Raw genomic sequence first — 17,883 nt, 5'->3', positions numbered from 1 at the left:
ACAGAATTTGCATCTGCTTCCAACAATGCAATACTGGAAACGAGGAGGTAAACCCCTCAAAGAAGACCAAGGCCTGGATGTTAAAACCTGCAAGATGCCGGGCAGGCCTGCTCCCCTTAAGGGGCAGGACTATGTTCATTCTCTAGGCGGTGAAAACCCACGATGCACTGGCTGGAGGGTGGGTGGGGGGGCGCTTTTCTGTATATTATGTTCAAGGGCTAAGAGATGCACATGGGGAAACAGAATTCAGAGAAGGGATGTCTGCGTGGTGAGGGATGGAGCCCAAACTCAAACTCAGCCCCCAGATTGACTCTTGTCCTCTGTCCACCACGTGGGAGATGCAGAGAGGAGCTTTGACACCCAGGAAGTGCTCGGTGGAGACTGAAGGCGCCAGAACTCCTTGGACTGCCGGTCCATGCATCACCGACACCATTGGAGCTGTGCCCACCTCATGCAGCCCGCTACCCTCCAGGGACCAGCCTGTAAGGCTCACAGGGCAGCCCTGCCCCCACCGCCAAAGACAAGGGACACAGACACTTTCAGGCAAAATCTTTATTTGGAAGACGTGTGCTACTGAGTGGGTCAACCATCCCGAAATAACAATTCTTTACGTTGTGCAGAGATACACCAGAGCCCCTCGAAGACAGTCATCTGAGCCCGGCTGGTGTCCCTAGTCTCCCCTTCACCTCTCCTCACTCAGGGTCTCCCCTTCACCTCTGCTCGCTCAGGGTCTCCGGGGCCAGATACAGAGTTTCTGTGGGGTTACAGGGCCTTGCCTTCACCAAGTTTCCCAAGTTTTTTTTGTTTGTTTGTTTCTGGGTTTTTGTTTTTGTTTTTTTGAGATGATTCTGCCTGGCCATCCTGAGGGGTCCCAGGGTGAGAGCTCGGATTCCAGCCGGCCCGGTCGAGAGGGCCTGGCTGATGTTCCTAACCTGTAGGTTACTGCTCCTCTCCACGGCGGGGACCTCTGGTTTTCATGTCTAACTTCTGCCACGTGCGTCTCAGCTCGGACGGGCCCTTGCTTCCTCAGCCCCGTGCTACTGAACAGTGCACGTCGCGGCCCTGCTGTGCACAGGGTGTAGGGCAGGAGGAAACAGGGTGCTGCCCCCTCCTCGGGCCGAGCTGCAAGCCCGAGGAGGGGGGTCATCTCACGGGGAGAGCGTCTTCCTTACCCCCGGTCAAGGCAATGGGATGAACAGCTCGACAGTCTGGGCTGGCCTGTGGGCTCAAGTTCAGTCGCTGAGCAGGGGCCACAGAGCAAGGGCCTGCCTGTCCTCTGCAATACACACGCTGTGACAGGGGCTCTCAGAGCCAAGGGCAGGGATCTGCAGACACTCCGTCCACCTCCCCACGCTGACCACAAAGCCCAGACCGACCCAGTGGGCAGTTAGCTACACCCTGCCAAACTTTTCAAGAGGCCACAATCTGAATGACAGTCTTCAGCACTCCCATTTTTTTTTTTTTTAACAAAACATGCAGGCTGGGGACCCTTCCATCTTTAACGTTATTGTATCACCTCCCTTTCTGCACTTGGTGGGTCCCGGAGAGGACCAACCCACACTCCTGGAAAAGGACCTCCCACCAGGCTGACTCTTAAAGGTCGCTGGGAATTGTCTCTTAAGTCCTGTCTTAAGTGGCCACCCTCCTCCCACAAACAGATGTACAGAATCTGCAGTTCAAAACAAAACGGAAAGAAAATGCGAAAATCCCCCAGGCCTGCAAGGGGTTCAGCTTTAGAAACACCCTCCCACCCTTCCCTCCATTCCTCAAGCTGCATCCCCCAACCCCGCCACACACACAGACGGAGCCGCGGAGCAGGGATGGTCAGAACAAGGGAGCTGCTTACAAGCCCTAAGCTCAGATGTTCAGAGAGAGGGAATTCTGCTGTGCTGGTCAGTTTCTAAGAGATTGCGAACCTGACACTTACTTGTGGATTATTTAGTCATTTGAAACAAAAGAAAAGAATAGCCAAAACACATAGACATAACCTAACCTTTGGTGGTGGGTTGATCTTATCTACCAGCCGCCCTTTCTGCTGGGAGCTGGGAGGCACTTGTGTCAACAGTGGATCCACTTCATCCCTTTCCCCAGAAGCCCTAAACCACGCCTGCTATCGGAGCTGGAAAAGGCGGTCAGGGTCCTGTTTCAGAGTCATTTGAGTTTAAACGCTTGAACTTCAAAACAACAGCCCTTTACCAACTGTCAGATGGAACAGAAAAAAAGATCTACTTAGAATTTCCACGTGAATCAAAACCTAAGCCTCAGATGGGAACCAGGATCTCAGAAGGCACGTACATTTTTAAGGGACGTTTTTAAAAAGGAACCCAAATTGTTATGAACAACGTGGAAAAGAACCCTGAAGGTGTCAGGAGCTGCACATCCTCAGACAGTTCTCTGTGCTTTGCAGAAATGTAAAGTTCAAAACAACAATAAAGACATTGAGTTTTCAGTGGAGGGGGGTGCAGCTCAGGGGCAGAGGCGCACGCTCAGTGTGAGTGAGGTCCTGAGTTCCAGCCCTAGCACCTCCACTGAAAAAAAAAAAGATACCTGGTTTTCAATCATTCAGGAATCTTCTTCACAGGAAGGTAATTAGAGCTATATTACCAATATTTCCCTCTTCTTTTGCAAATCAAGAAACACAAACACATCTCAAATGTGATTCCTCATATAATTTTTTAGTCCAAATAGTCAAAATTAGAACTTTTAATTGATTTTTTATAATTATGAAACACTAACAGTAAGTCATATGAATGAGAAAAAGAGGACAAACACAAAATCTGAGAACTTCTGTTCTAGCCACAAATGAAGAGAGAGTTGTGTATGTATGAACAACAGAAATAGTCAGAGAATTATTAGCATTAAGTTCTAAACCTCTGGGAAGGCCACTTTTGATTAGAGACAACAATATTATTTATCTCAGAATATGCAAGTTTAAAAGTTTAAAAGTCAAAATTTCCAACTTACCCCCTCCAAAAAAGGGGCTGGAATCCAGACATTAAGGGTAAAGGTATAAATACTGATCACGTCCATGAAGTTTTCAGAATAGTTTCAGGGATGGACAATACAGCCATTTTGGAAAAAATGAGAATGCCATGTTTTGGTTAGTGATACACACCAGGTACTATAATTTCTTCCCTTTAGTGTCCTTCTCTTTCTCTTGAGGAATAAGCTATAACTTAGTTCTTTTGATGAAAAGACGTTTTAGACGGGATCAAGGAAATCTGAGAGGAAGTCAGAACGTTCATATGCATGTACGTCCTTAGCTCTACTAGGGCACACCAACCACAACAGAGCAAGTGACCTCTTCCCTACTGAATTTTTCCTGGGAAAAACTGTTTCCGCCATTGCTGGCAGAGACCTGGCCCATCTCAGCGGGCTGTGAAAAGCAGAGAGTATTCTAACTTCGCAGGAGCCAAAATCTGGGAAGGAGTGACTGTGAGTAATAGGTAAGAACCAAGACCACAGACAAGAGGGTTTGAAAAGATTGTTCAGAACTGCTTAGATTCTGTGTTGTTTATTACAGTCCAAATACATGAAGTTCTGATGAAATAAAATCATATGGTACAGATAAAAACAGGCCATGAAAGCCCAGAGTCGTTTTAGGGCCAAAATGCAGACCATCCAACAGTTCACATTTTAGGAATTTGAAACGCCTAAAAATAGCTAAGGTGGTTGAGAGAGAGAGAGAGAGAGAGAAGAAAAACTAAAAGGAGAGGAAAAGGAGGGAGACCAGAAACCATTCAGGAAACGTTAGCTCACAAGAATGCCTTACTTGGAAAGAAGGGACAAATGCATACAAAATGCATAAACTTTGCGCAGGTTAATGCAATAGTAAACACAGTAGAATACACAGGCCTCATAGTACTTTTGTATTGGCATACATATCATGTCTAGCACTTCCAAAAATATGCGGACACTAATTAAGGATCATTCTAGATAAAAATACATATTTCTTTAAAGTGGGTGGGTATAGTATGGTCTTAGGGCAGACTGCCATAGACGTACAAAGATGAAACTGTTTTTGGTAATTCTAGGGGATATGGCAGCGAAAATTTGTCGTGAGGATGTTGGCTGGTTTTAAGAGGGTTATTTTCAGATATAACCTTAACAGCTACATTTGTTAAAAAAAAAATTTTTTTTTCTTTCTGAAAAGTTAGTTTTATTAACCCTGAAAAATGTCTGTATTGACATCTCTTTCTCAAATAAAAGTAGCAGAGTTGTGAATGGGTCAGGCGGATATGCTTTACAGCAAATGTGAACCCTCTCTGGGTTCTTCTCACACAAAGGGACACAGACTCTTAAATACAATAAACTTCCTTAAAAATCTGCCACCTAACAACTGTTTACATCATAGAAAAATAGCATTTTTTTGTAAAAAGAAATATAGTTACTTTGTTAAAATGGTTTCTTTTAAACCGGCAATTATTTTTCATATAAAGAATTTCTAAACATCCATACAGGAAATAAAAATAGATAATACTGAGTGCAAAGCAGACGATGGCATGTTTGCAAACGATCAAAGTACTTCACTGCCAGATAAATAACACTCTTAGTATGTTACAGCACAAGGCTGAATCCTTCAGGAACTTAAAAGCTATCGCTTTTATTCTCTGATGGCAAGTGACTTATGAGTAAAGTGACTTCCAGCAGCAGAAGGCCAGATGGATTAGAAGTGGGTCATATATATGCATTCACATTTCCCCGAAACTCAAAAGTGCTGAAACTCCAGCAGCGGCCTACGTGCCAAGCTCCTGAACACGAGTGTAGACCGCGGGCATGGGGCTGCGAGGGGGAACTTCTGACATTCAGTCCTTCCAATATCATTCACTACATTGTCGGCATTTGAATTTTTCACACACAGCCAAGTTAACACCAAACTACTTACCAGCTTGGCTAAACCCACCACTAAGGAGAGTCTCTGTGACTCTTCCCTAAATACAGGTATTAACTCTTCGTGCTATGGAAACAGATGGTTTCAGTGGACTACTGCTTTATTTCCATAAAGCGATTCTGGAGGCCTGTGAGCTTCCTGGCAGCCGTGGGAAAGGATGTTGCAGCGCAGGAAAAGCCAGCGGCTCCCAGCTCTTACAGGGCAAGAGGGGCTGAGGGGCGGACTCAGACCTCATGCCATCGGCCAACCACGGGGGCCCCGCGTTTCACTGGCATCTCGTCACACCCTCTCCACCCTGCTAGGGTCGTACGAATCTGCAAAAAGAGAACACAATGGAAAGAAAATTAGCTGGTCTGTTGTCTGTTTAATCCTCAGCCCATACATAAAGATGTTTAGAGAACAAAGTCCACAAGTCTATAAATGTTAATTTTCTGACATTTCAACAATCTATTTTTCACTAAGGAATAAAAAGCTATCATCAAAAGTCTGTTTTTAAGGGACATGTGTGACCATTCCTGAATCACAGATGGAAATACGAGAGTCACTTAGTATGTTGCTGGTCCCTTCCTGTTGTTCTTAGTGGAACATAATTAACTTTAAACTCAACTCTTGTAAACCAGCGGTGACGTGCTTAGCTGACGCGAGAGAAGATATTCTGTGTGTGTAAATTACAACTCTGATGACGGACAGCCTGCTTTACAATCCGTATCTTTGTGATCAAGGATGTCCCAGAAGGGCGTGAGGACCCTGGAATCCTGAGTGCTAGGCTGACAGTGAGAGCCTCCTGTCTCTGACCCCTACACGGGGAGGCCCAGGGCTGGAGGCACGCCCGTTGGCACAAATCTGCTGGGCTTTCCACACTCAGGGATGTGTGAAGCTGGGCGGCCACACTGACCCAATCTATAGCCCACACACACTGGGCCCAGGTGGCCTGGGTTTCCAAAATGGGACCGCATACAACAGAACAGTAGTCCTAGATTGTCACCAGGGCTGTCACTGGGTGGTGCTGAATCTGGTCCCCCCCGGGAGCCTCAGGGGTCTGGGATCCAGGCAAACCTGAAGCTCACACGTGTGCCTCCTACGGCCAGAACTTCCTGCCACGGCAGCTGCAAGGTTTCCTAACGTCTTTAGAGGGAACATGTAAGAAATCTGGAAGGAAGGTACAACTTGATAGTTACTAAAACTGCTACAGGACCATCTATTTCGAAATCCAGCTGGACAACAGTATATTCTGAGGGCCACACGGATTCCGATTTCTCTGGAGCAGAATGTTTTACCGCATTCTCCTCACACCTTCTCAACTCCCCACGGTGTATTTACAACATGATACTGCAACCGTAGCTACTAAGACAGCGTCTGTCGCACTCGGGTCAGATGTTAAAAGCCACACAGGACAGGCTGTGCTCTGAGGAAGCGGCAGCTCCCCACACATGACCAACCACGCCAGGTGCCCACCTGGACACAGCAAGCAGCGTGCACGGGAGCCAGGACCTTCTGTGGGTTCACCCTTCGCAACACCCACTGTGACAACACGGGCTCCTGGGGGCTGAGCGCTACATTTTTTGTACTCAGTGGGCCTCATTTGGTGCTGATTCCAAGGGACCTCCCATGAGCCAAGATGTCCTTTGCTCAAGGCTGGTGGTCACCAATGGAGGGCTCTGTGGAAAGGGCACACTGTCACCTGGAGAAAGGCCTGGAAGGGGCTGAGTGTCTGTTAAGCCCCAAATCACACAGACACTGGGCACTGACCAGTCCACCGGGGGCAGGTCCCTGGAGACACCTCTGCAGAACATGCCTGCGGCCCAAGCCCCCTGTTGAAGCTAAGGGCCCAGGACCGGGAGCCATGGGGAGGATTCTGGACACAATGGGCTCCTTCTGCAGATCATGGTGGGTCCAGGTCCAATAAAAATGGAACATGCCACATTCTATTATTTTAAATTCTTCAGTACCCATGTGAAAGCAAACAAAAGGAAGCAGGTGAAATTAATTTTCATGATATATCTTGTTTCACCAAATATATCTGAAACTGTACCATTTCAACTGGTAATCAACATAAAAATGATTGAGAAATTTTACTTTTTTTTTTTTTTTTTGATAATGTCTTTGAACTCTGGTGGGCATTTTACACTAACAGCCCATCTCAATTTGGATACACCACGTTTCAAGTACTCAGAAATCCTGTGTGACAAGGGCCACTACACTGGCCGGCAGAGGCCTGGAGAACAGAGAGGTTAGTACCCTGAGTCTCTGGAATCCTGGTTCCTGGGGGCAACAGTTCAGGTGAAGACAAATCACTAGAACCCGCCCTGGTGGGTATTTCGTGTACAAACACCCACAAGAACTGCTGCCCCTGAGGCTGTGCTGACGTCCAGCCTTCCAGTGGCACGATCTGGCATCATCAAACCATCCCAGACAGGCTCCCCCTCCTCGTCAGGGACTGGATTACGAGAGCGTGCGGTGGAGGCTGACGGGACCAGCAGGTTCTGACACTCGGCACCCGGGTTCCACTTAAGCTGGAACATTACCCACCCAGCAGCGACGGGATTCCACGACCTGTTCTGAGATACTGATTTCTTAGCCAGAGCCCCAAAAAGACCACTAAAAACACCCTTAGCTGAAGGGACCATCTTTAAGCTGAAGGAAAGACTTCATGATATGAGGGGGACGTGACACAGATACTCACTTTCTAGAAGGGGGCCTGTGTGCACGCATGTGTGTGTGCCTGCATGTGCGCTGGTGCTGGTGGTAGAGAGAGCGCGGTCACAGACATACACAGTATGGTATAATCCTCCGTTAAAATCCCAGAACAAAACCTGAATTTAAGTGGGCTGTCGATTCAGGAGCAGTGGGGTCGGTCCAGCACCCTGGGGTGACAGGGGTGGTTTCCTCCTTACTGCAAAAGGTCGGGCAGGGACAGAGATAATAATTCTTGTGTTTAAAATGATAGAATGTATCCAAAGGAAAAAGTCCAAATGCTTATGAGCAACAAGGCAACACAGCTTTCTTCTAATTGGTGAAGAAACAGTGAGGGGGGAGGCTGACACATGTCAAAAGTCCTACTCCCTCAAGGGGAGACCTCTCAGAGGACTGGCTTTGCGTCCTGAGGCCTGGTGACCGGCACACGGAAGGTCGGTGCAGGGTCCCGTGAGCCGCTGTGCGTGTCAGAAACTATCCAATGTGTCCTGCTGTGTGACTGCTTAAGACAGCCTGAGGCAGCTGTCACTGCGAGGAGCTCTCTGCCTTCAATTTTGGTCATTTTATTGTGTATTAATAACAGAAGCATCAGAGAGGCAAAAACAAATTAAATTTTCGAATTGTTAGAAACTACAGCTAAAAAAAATGGTAAAGTCTCGGGGCAGGGTGGTTTAACGGCTGGCTAAAGGTAAAATCGACATCATGGAGGTGTTTTCAAATCCCATTTCCGTGCCAAACGGTCAGAGCTAGAAACTGAGGGGGTGCTTTGCTGAACTAGAAATTTTGTCACATGTTCCCTCCAATATGTGGCCGTGGACTGAGGCACAGAAATCTGTACAAACTGGTGTTTTTATTGTAACAGGAGGGGTCTTACTTTAAAATCCTTTTAATTTTCAGAACTGATAAAATCATTTTGATTTTATAGATTAAAAAACTCACTTTAAAAGACTATGGTGTCTTTTTAACCAGCACTTAAAAGCCACTGAACAGATTTTTGGTGGGAAGGCTTGTGGAAACCATGCTGCCTCTTAATGAACCCCAACAACTCAAAAAATGGGCCAGGTAGCACTTTGCTGCCGTAACGGCGGAGGCTCCCCGTCCCCAGCATCCTCCTCCTCGGGAGAGACCAAATTTGTCAGCTCAGATGATCCAAGAGGGCCCTGACGAGGGGGTTATTTCAGTAATGTATTCTGCATGAGGGATGGGGCAACGCTGGCTGACGCTCCTAAGAATCGCACTGCATTTGCGGGAAACCTTACAAAGTGCCAAGAAGACTTTTTTGTTAAACAAAAATTTCTGGATTCTTTTCCGTCTACTTTTAAATCCTTGGACTTCAAAATAGGAGGCAGCTGGGGCACTAGTGAGATGGCGGGGTCCGGCTGAGGAGGCCGGACGGGGGTCTGGGGGCAGCGCTGGGGCACTCAGGAGGGGCGGTTTCTGCCTTACTGCAAAGTCGGAGTTCGCGATCAGCTTCCCTTCCAGTCTGTGTTTATGATGCGGACCCTTTGACACCCACCCTCAACTCTTCTCATCACTTCTGGGATACATGATAATCCCCAGCGCCTGAAAGAGGGACGCCAAGAGTCCTCTCGCCTGTCTGTGTCAGCGCTGAGCCGGTGAGCCGGTGTAGGGGGAACCACCGTCACCGTCATGGGAAACTGTTTTGTTTTTGTAAGGTGGAGAAGACTCTGAAGACACATGGATGTGAGAGGGTGCAGGAGGCCCAGGGGCCCACAGGGTGCTGCTGCCGGAACTGCCCCCCCACCCCACCCTGGGACCTAGCAATCAGAGCTCAGGGGCTGCAAGACACAGAGCTGGCAGGTGAACTTTCAGGGGTGGCCACGGAGAAAGTGCAGGCTGTTGATTCTGTCCACGGAACTGCTCAAGTCTCATGAATGGTGTGGTGGTGAAAACAGCCGCGAATGGGGGACAGAGGACTCTGGAAGGTGAAAATGTTAAGACAGCACGAGGGGCAGGCAGTTTACTTAACCAGCCAGGTGTAACTTTTCTCATCTGGTTAATAGAGCAATGAGGGTTATCTGGGTGAATGCTTATTTTGGGAGCAGGTACAGAGCACAAATGCTGTGGTCTCCTACGGGACTGACCAAGGTGCCTGCACCGAAGTTAGAATACTCTGTGGATGCACCTCCTCACAGCAAGAGGCCCCAGGGTTGTTTATACAGGTAATTTTACCTGGTAACTGACACAAATAAGTTCTGTAAAGACAGGATCATTTAAAGTACACTGCAAGATCCTGCTTTCTAAGGAAAACTTCTGGATAGTTCTTGGTAAAATGAAAAGTCTTTGGTACCCTAACTCACAGGCTCAATTTTACCTTTTCTGAGTCTGCAGGTTTCACCATCCACCAACCTGGTATTTTTATGCTCTAAGGACATCAAATGACCTCGGAACGGCTGCCCACCTGCCCGCCTCCTCACCTGGGCACCAGAAGTCCTGCCCGCCGTTCTCCTCCCGTCGTGCCGCCTGGTGCCCGTCTTCTCCCAGCGGGAAAGCGCCCCTGGACTCAGAGAGCAGGTGCCTGGCGTTGAGAGGTCGCACCCTGGAGCTCTTCTCGGCCGTCGGCTCCTCGGCCTCCTCTGCAGACTCAGTGCCACGGGAGGTCAGGAGCCTCAACCGAGACACGGAGCTCACCTCCTTCATCCTCATCAGACGGTCAGGGTCTGCCCTCCTCGGGGGGGAAGCCAGTTTCTCCTGTAAACTTTCAATCACTTTGGAAGTGCTTCGGAGCCTCTTCTCGGAGGCTGCCAAGCTGGGGGTCCTCTCTATGAAATGGAACAAGGTGGACCTGAAGGGTGGCTTTGTCCCCACGTCCTTGGGATGGAAGGGCTGGGGCTCCTGGAGGCTGGGCTGAGGCTCGGGGGCCTGGCTGGGGATGAGGGTGTCCCCGTCCACCCCTTTGGGCTCAGAAGCCTGGGGAGCCCGTCGGGGGACGTCCCTCTCTCCTACGAAGAGAGGGCTTGTGGTCCAGCCGCACTTCCTCCTGCCGTGAAAGGCGTCGGTGGATGCCGAGGGCTCATCCCGGCAGGCCGGGCTGGACACAGACTCCTGCCCAGGGGACTCGGGGCCATGGGTGCCTCCATCAGGTTCGGGGTGCTGGCTCTGCCCCACCCTCCCGGCGCCCGGCAGCAGGGACTCCATAGCCACCTCGATGCCCAGGATCCTGGCAGCCCTGGCTTGGAGGGACTCATTCGGGGGGATTTCTATTGCACTGGCTTCCCCCGAGGACCCTGCTACCGTGCTGGCGCTCCGCTCCTGCGCCAGTGTCAGCCCCACAGATCTCAAGTCCGGTGCTGAGAGGCCTCGGAGTTTGCCAGTAAGAGAGAGGGGGACCAGGACCCCAGAGCTCCCCTGCTCCCCACCACCAGCTCTTGAAGGGCTGGCCTCGCTCAGCTCCGGGGCACTTAAACCACCAGGGGGTTCCTGACTCAGCAGGGGCTCCCTTGCTTCGGCTGGATCCACTGGGGACACTGGCATTGCATCACTTAATCTAGAAGATGTCACTTGTTTCGCAGGTCCTGGGCTGACTGCTGGCTCGGTCACTCCATCCTCCACCTCCTGGTCCCCCTCCCCTGCGATGGAGCTTCCTGGTGGTGGCAGCCACGCGGCTCCTCTGCTGCCCTCCACCTGCAATGGGCTGCGGCAGCGAGGCTGCTGCTCCTCGCTCCAGCTCTCGGACTTACTCGTGACACTTCCCCACCAGGGCCCGGGGTCCTCAGCCACCAGCCTCCTCGGCGCTTCCTCAACTCTGTCCTCGCAGCAGCCCGCATGCTGGGCTGCAGGGCTGGCACGGCCTTCCCAGGGCTGCCCCGTCTCACCATCCTCACTGCTGCTGCTGCTACGGCTGCTTGCTTCCTCCTCCTGAAGCTCCTTGTTAAAACTCTCCAGCTGGCTGATCAGGTCCCAGGGACGGCGGCTGACAGGTTTCAGGAGGAACTGCCCGAAGAGCTGCTGACTGTTGCAGGGGCCCGTGGTCTCCCCCTTGACCACCTCACCCCTGGGCACGGGGCTGGTGCCACGCCCACGGCTGTCCACGCCGGGGTGTGCCTGGCCGGCTCTAGGCACAGGTGCCTGGCTGACACACGAGGAAGCCCTGGAGAAAGCACTGTTGTTGGATGGGCTGAGGGATCCCTGACTTTTCAGGGGATGAGCCCCAGGCCTGTGGGTCAGGTCGCTGGAAGCCAATGCCACCTGCATCTGCACTTCGAAGGGTACAGGGTTCAGACATTTTAGAGTTAGCACTGGGTCAGGCGACCCGCCTGGCTTCTCCCCGGGGAGGGGCCGCGGGCTTTGGGATTCTTCGGGGAAGCTGGTCTGTGTTTGCTGGTCTCTGTACTGGTGCCCAGGCCACGAGCCAGGACACGTGAGCTCTCTGTGTTTTGCAGGGTGAGTGAACCTGAGGTCGTCTGTGTGTCTGTCTCCTCTGGGCCACCCCAGGTCTTGTTTCTGGGGCTCTGTTCTCCCAGCCAGGCCTCCCATGAGCGCCTGCAGCTCCAGGTCAGTGGAGGACAAGCTGAGTAGACTCTGTTCTTGCAAAGCCGCGCTCTTATCGGGCCCGTTCTTTTTATCCATGCTCGGTTTTAAGTCATTGTTGTTCGTATCTGTATCTGGCAGATATGATTCTGATTTGACTGGGACAGAAACCAAACAAAATATCGTCTCGTTCATTTTTTTCTTTGAACTTTTCTTGATCTGCATCCCAGTTTCAAACTTTCTGAGCTGGGTTTGAGTTTCACAGGTACTCTCGCCTGCAGGGTTTAGGGAGGAAACGTGGCTTTCAGGGAGTCCTAGTGGGCCGTCCCCCACGTCGGACCGCTGTCTCTGTGTGATAACACAGTGGTCTCTTTGGTCAGGAAAGCCACCATTTTCTCCATCCCTGAGAGGCTGGCCCCACAGCCATGGGGGGCTGGGAGTGGCAGGGGCGGGGTCCCTCTCATTCCCTGATGGAGTGGCACCCTCACACCGCAGGCTCCCCAACGCTGGCTCTGGGGCAGGGGCAGGACCAGATGGGCAGGGCTGACCATCAGGCTTCACTTCTTCCCAGAAACCCTGGGGTCGGGCTAGTTTAATGTGTCGTATCCGAGGGTCGTCAAAGGGAATGTAAAGGACGGAGCCATAAGCAGTGGTAGGGTGGGGTTGCGGAGGGACCCCGCAAGGTGAGTGGGGGCCTGGGCTGCACTCAGGCCCAGCACCGAGGGAGCCCGGAGGGAGCCGACCGCCGGCACCAGCTTTCTCCCCAAAATGTGGCTGTGCCCGGCAGCCACCACCGTCATGCCGGGGCGCCGCATCCTCCGAGCAGGGGTATGTGCCAGGCTGGTGCGGGGACCGGTATGAGGGCGGAGGCACATACCCCGGGGGCTCCAGGCCGGGGTCAGGTACCCCCAGCTCCTGCCTGGCGTCTTTAGTCTTCGCTGGGTGGGACGCGCGTGGGTCAGGCGGCTGGCTGGCTGTGAGGTCGCTGATCTCCGCTCCGGCCCTGGAGTATTGGTGGGAGTCATAGGATGGAGGCTTGATGGGTCTCCCAAACTTAGGCCGGGGTGAGGGGGCCGAGGAGCCACCCTTCTCAGGGTTCCTGGCGGCTTCCAAGTCAGGCACACGATTTGGAGAATGAAATGGCCCTTTAGGAACAGCCGCTAAAGGCCCATCGCTTAACGGGATGGGAATGTCGATGCAGCTCAGGCTCTCAGGGGAAAGAACTCGAGGCAAAGACTGGGATTTCCCTTTGCTCAACATGTGCTCCCCACGCACGAAAGGGTGCAGGTCTTGAAACAGCTTCTCCCCAATACCATCAGACATCTGCCTCCCTAATTTCCGCGGCTGGTTCCAGCTTCCGGGGCCTACGTTCTGCCACTTGGCAGGACCCGCCATTCCCAGCTCTTCTTCCCAGACCGCCTTCCTCATCACATCCTCTGTCCTTCCTCCGACTTCCCGGGGCCCCTCCCTCATGCGCTCCGGAAGGCTGTGGGCCTGGGCCATGCCTCGGACCTTGGCGTCTTCCCGGTCCCGTGGGCCCAGCAAGCCGCTGCCCTCCTGATCTCTCCTCCGCCAGTAGGCGTGGCTGCGACCGGCCAGGGGCTGGGAGGACCACGCTAGCACGGGCTGATGATAAAACCTGCAAAACAGAGGCACAGAGGTTACACCAAGGGAGGACCCGCGCAGAACAAACGTGTACTTCTCTGCCTCTGTGACCAGACTTCCAGTCAAACTCCGGCTGGGAATTTTGAAAAAGAGTTCCAACCACAGTGCTCGTCAACTTTAAAGAAAACACAGACCACTAATTACGGCTGGGAGGCGGCCAAGTGTTTAGCCACTGAGAGCCTAGGAGTGGCAGCCACAGGCTGCCCACAAGTACAGCAGGACGCTGGTTGTACTTGAGTGATGTACAAGGGAATGAGGGTGAGCCCAGGAGCCGTGCTTCCCAAGTGCGGTCCTGGGCCCCTGGGGGTCCAGCCCCAGCTCAGGCCAGACCACCGGGCAACCTCTGGGAGTGAGTGCAGGAGTCACTAGAGGGAGGGCCGCTGATGCAGCAGGACCCCAGGACCCCACACTGAGGACCATCGCTGCTGATGGGTGTCAACCATGACTGCGCGTGAACCCGGAGGGACCTCACAACTCCCGAAGCCCAGGCAGCACCCTAGCTCCATCACGTCATTGTCACAGAGGCAGGCGGGGAGCCAGGCACCCTTGTTTCTCCAGGCTCCCAGCTATTCCCAGGGTGCGGCTGAGAAAGACCTGTGGTAAGAACCTCCTAGAGAAACATGGCCAAGTTTCTCTCCCTCTAAAAGTTCAGATTCAGTAGGTCTGGGTTAGGGTCCAGATGTGTGTATTTTTAACAAGCTCTCCAGGTGATAATGTCTTGTCCTCAGGTAGTGTCCGAAACACCACTCAGTTTGACGTTTCGAGACTGATCAGAGGAAGAGAGGGGCTCTGCTGACGGGGAAGAACTTTGCCAGTCTAGCTCCAGGCTGCTGTCCACCACCTGCCTGCACATTAGAACTTCCCCGTGAGCCGTTAAAAAATACCAGTGCCTGGAATTTGGATCTGACTGGCCTGGCCAGGAGCCCAGTACCGGTATGTTCCGAAACCTCCTCAAACGGTCCCAGCACACAACCAGAGTTTGGAATCACTGTTCTAGCTCTGAAGAAAGAATCTGAACAACACTGTCAAACTGTGCAGAAATACGAAGCTGGCTAGCAATGAGCAGAGACTGGACTGTAACACAGAAAGCCCACCGAGTGGCAGGAAGCTTGGGGAGGTCATCTACCTTGATTAACCATGGGCTAAGTGGAAAAGGTTTCAACTCGAAAAGTGCTGAGGTTTTTTTTTTTTAATTATAAAAGTATTCGTTGTTGAGAATTTGGAAAAAATACAGGAAAAGCACAAAAACCAAAAATTGCTTGTAGTCTTCCTCCCCAGAGATCATCATTTTGATACGTATCTTCTGGTCTCTGTGTGGTGAGACGTGGACTTCAGACAGCCTGACTGCTATTCTACAGGGGATCTGGTTTTATGTGAACACTCCCTGACGTCTGTGATGCAAACAGCCGAGGCTGACATAAAGGTTACTGTGCTCTAGGTCCCCGCTAAGCGCTTTCTATACATGAACTCGTTTCAGCTTCACCAGCACCCTAGCCCTCGCCCCTTCCCCGAGGTATGAACTGCTGTCAGTCCCATTTTACAGAGCAGGAAACTGAGGCACAAAGAGGTTGAACAACTCTCCCAAGTCACACAGCTTGTAAGCAGTGGGAAAGGAACTCAAACCTGATGAGTGACCACAAAGCCCTGGTGGCCACTCTGTTTTACTGCTTCTGACATAATGAAAAATTCCTCATGTGTGGAGTTTCAGTGGGTGAGCTCTATCACGTATACAAGATTTATTTAACCATCATACCGCTGTTGGACATGGATGTAGCTTATATTCTAAAACACTCTGAGAAACACTATTGCTCACAAACACTAAGCTCATCTCACATTATTTAGAATAAACCCTCAGAAAAGGCACTGGCAGATCAGGGAATCACGCTGTGCAGCCTGACCTCGGACCAACCACCCGCACTCCCACGCCGGCCAGGCTGGCGGCGCAGAGAAGAGCTGTTCCCGCTGAGCCGTTCCCGGCTCTGGTTATCTCAGTCCATTTCCCTCCTTATTAGATAAGTGAAAAGAACTTCTCACTGGTTTTCATTTGCATTTCTTTGGTTGCTGGTCATTTCTTCATGTGCTAAGGTGTCATGAAACCACATTTCGTGGTTTTGAACGACTTCCACACCACAGCCCACTTTTCGGCCGGGTGAGGAAGGCAGAGGATGGGGCGGAGCTGCAGGCCCCTAGCCGTGTGTGGCCACGGCAGGGAAGGGCCTGGGAACGGAGCAGCTGTGGGCACGGGCTGGAGGAGGACCATGCCCCACACACGGGCAGAAAGACGAGCTGTGCTTCCGGCACCAGGTGGTAGATCAACAGTAAAAATCTATTACTAATAATATTTCTATTATTATTATTTATTACTACTTGGGAATTCCTTCTTTGCCTTAAAAAGTGAGGGTAGCTCTTCAAATCCTGCCTCCCCCCACCCCCAGGAGCCTGTTAAGCAGCCACTGGAGCAAAGCTGGGCCACGGGCTGGAAAAGCAGGAAAGGTCTGATGTCCCTCTGCGGTCCAGCATCAGCCCCAGAGCAGCCCACGAGCGTCTGCACGACTCCTCGCACGCCGCGCAGCTGCCGTAACGCTGCGCGCGCGTGAAGGTCAAGTGCTTTGCTGCTTGTTGTCATCAAATCATTTAGGTTTTGAAGGCTGACAGAGCGCCCCTCGGGTCAGGTCCTTCCGGCCCATCTCCCCCCGACCCCAGGTGAGCAGTGCAGCACCATCTGGAGCTCAGAAGCCAAGGTCCCTTCCGTCAGAGATGCCCCTGGGGCTGTCCCTCCGTAGCTGATACAGGCAATGAACCATTTAAGGGTCCTGAGCACCTGCTGGCTTCAGGGTCTTTGACTCGGTGCCAAGTCCGAGGGCAAGACTGCAAAAGTGGCGCTTAATAAGATGAGACAATTGCCACAGACCCAATTAAGAGAGGCCAAAATAAATCAGGAGGAAGCAGGTGGTCGATGCCCAGTGTCAGTGTCTCCTTCATGGCCTCTGTTCCGCAGCTGATGGTGAGCGGGCTGGATGCGGCCAAGCGGCTTTAATAAGCACCGGCCTTACTCTGTACAGGCCCCTCAACGACCTTCGGGGCCCCTGACCCTACAGAAGAGATCACCCTGCGTGGCGGTGTTAGCTCACTCTCTCAATAGATGCTCTGGCTTCTCAGTAAAGCCTGGTGGGTTAAGTGCTGAAGTCCCAAGGTGTTCTCTGTCCCCGTACAAGCCATGCGCATCAACAGGGACAAAGACAGACAGAAACAGGCTGAGAATATAGACAGGCGGCAGCTACCTACGCAAGTGATGGTGTCAGTTTTCACCCCCCACCCCTGAAATCACATTATCACCTTAACTCTGTCAAAACTGCCATCTGTAACCAATTAAAACGGCTCAGCATTCTGGGCTAAACATTTTTTCCACTTGCACAATACACCAAAAATCACAATTTAAGGAAAACTCAGATCCACATAGGGAATTTTAAATACTCTCTCTCTTTTTTAAAAATCTGCATTACATAGAGAACTAGAAAGCATTTATTTCACAAGCATCCCTTTTGTCCCCAGAATGAGCCCGGCTGTGACAGGCACAAGTCAACCCACAGGGTGACGCTGTGGCGAATTTCTCCCTCGGACAAGTTGGACATTTACTGGCTTCCATGGAAGATGTCTGTTATCAGCTAAAACGTGTGCTACCTCTTACGGCTTCAAAGCCAAGAATCTGTTTTCTAGGACCTCTGATGAAATAAGCTGAGATCAAATTTTTCTTTCTAAAAAATGAGACTGATAATTTACATTTTAAAAAAGTTAACAATGCGACATTTTACAGAAACGCACTGAGCACGCTGATACAGGGTGGGGAAGAGATAAGGAAAGCGAAGTGGAGGGTGACAGCCCACGTAAGCAGTGTCAACACGGTCACTGAAACAGGCAGGGTCTTTGTGCAGAACTCCTGGGAGAGCAGGTCGGAGAGGAGACAGAAGCTACACTTGGAACCACTCCTTGGCGAATCAGAAGAGACACATGATGACGACAAAAACAGCTGATAAACGGTGTCTGGAAAACATCTGAAATGTGAACATGTGAAAAACAGCATGTCTAAAGAAAAAGAGGCAAGTCTGTTTGCCAAATGTATAAAAGCAGATGATGAAAAACAG

At 51.3% G+C, this 17,883-nt stretch overlaps 1 protein-coding gene across 4 annotated transcripts in view; it reads right to left on the bottom strand.

Annotated features, from left to right (window-relative positions):
* Positions 1 to 3,498: 3,498 nt before the first annotated feature.
* Positions 3,499 to 17,883, bottom strand: part of JCAD (junctional cadherin 5 associated) — a 75,638-nt gene continuing 61,253 nt past the window's right edge. For all 4 annotated transcript variants that reach the window (XM_064479439.1, XM_031444953.2, XM_064479440.1 and 1 more), the window contains 2 exons: positions 10,024 to 13,715; positions 3,499 to 5,205 (listed from right to left, as the gene is read on the bottom strand). In XM_064479439.1, coding sequence (XP_064335509.1) covers positions 5,171 to 5,205; positions 10,024 to 13,715 — 3,727 coding nt within the window. In that variant the 3' untranslated portion in view covers positions 3,499 to 5,170. The remainder of the gene's footprint in view (positions 5,206 to 10,023; positions 13,716 to 17,883) is intronic.

This window comes from Camelus dromedarius, chromosome 26, assembly GCF_036321535.1.
Source record: "Camelus dromedarius isolate mCamDro1 chromosome 26, mCamDro1.pat, whole genome shotgun sequence".
NCBI lineage: Eukaryota > Metazoa > Chordata > Mammalia > Artiodactyla > Camelidae > Camelus > Camelus dromedarius.
This window is presented reverse-complemented; position numbering and strand designations above follow the sequence as displayed.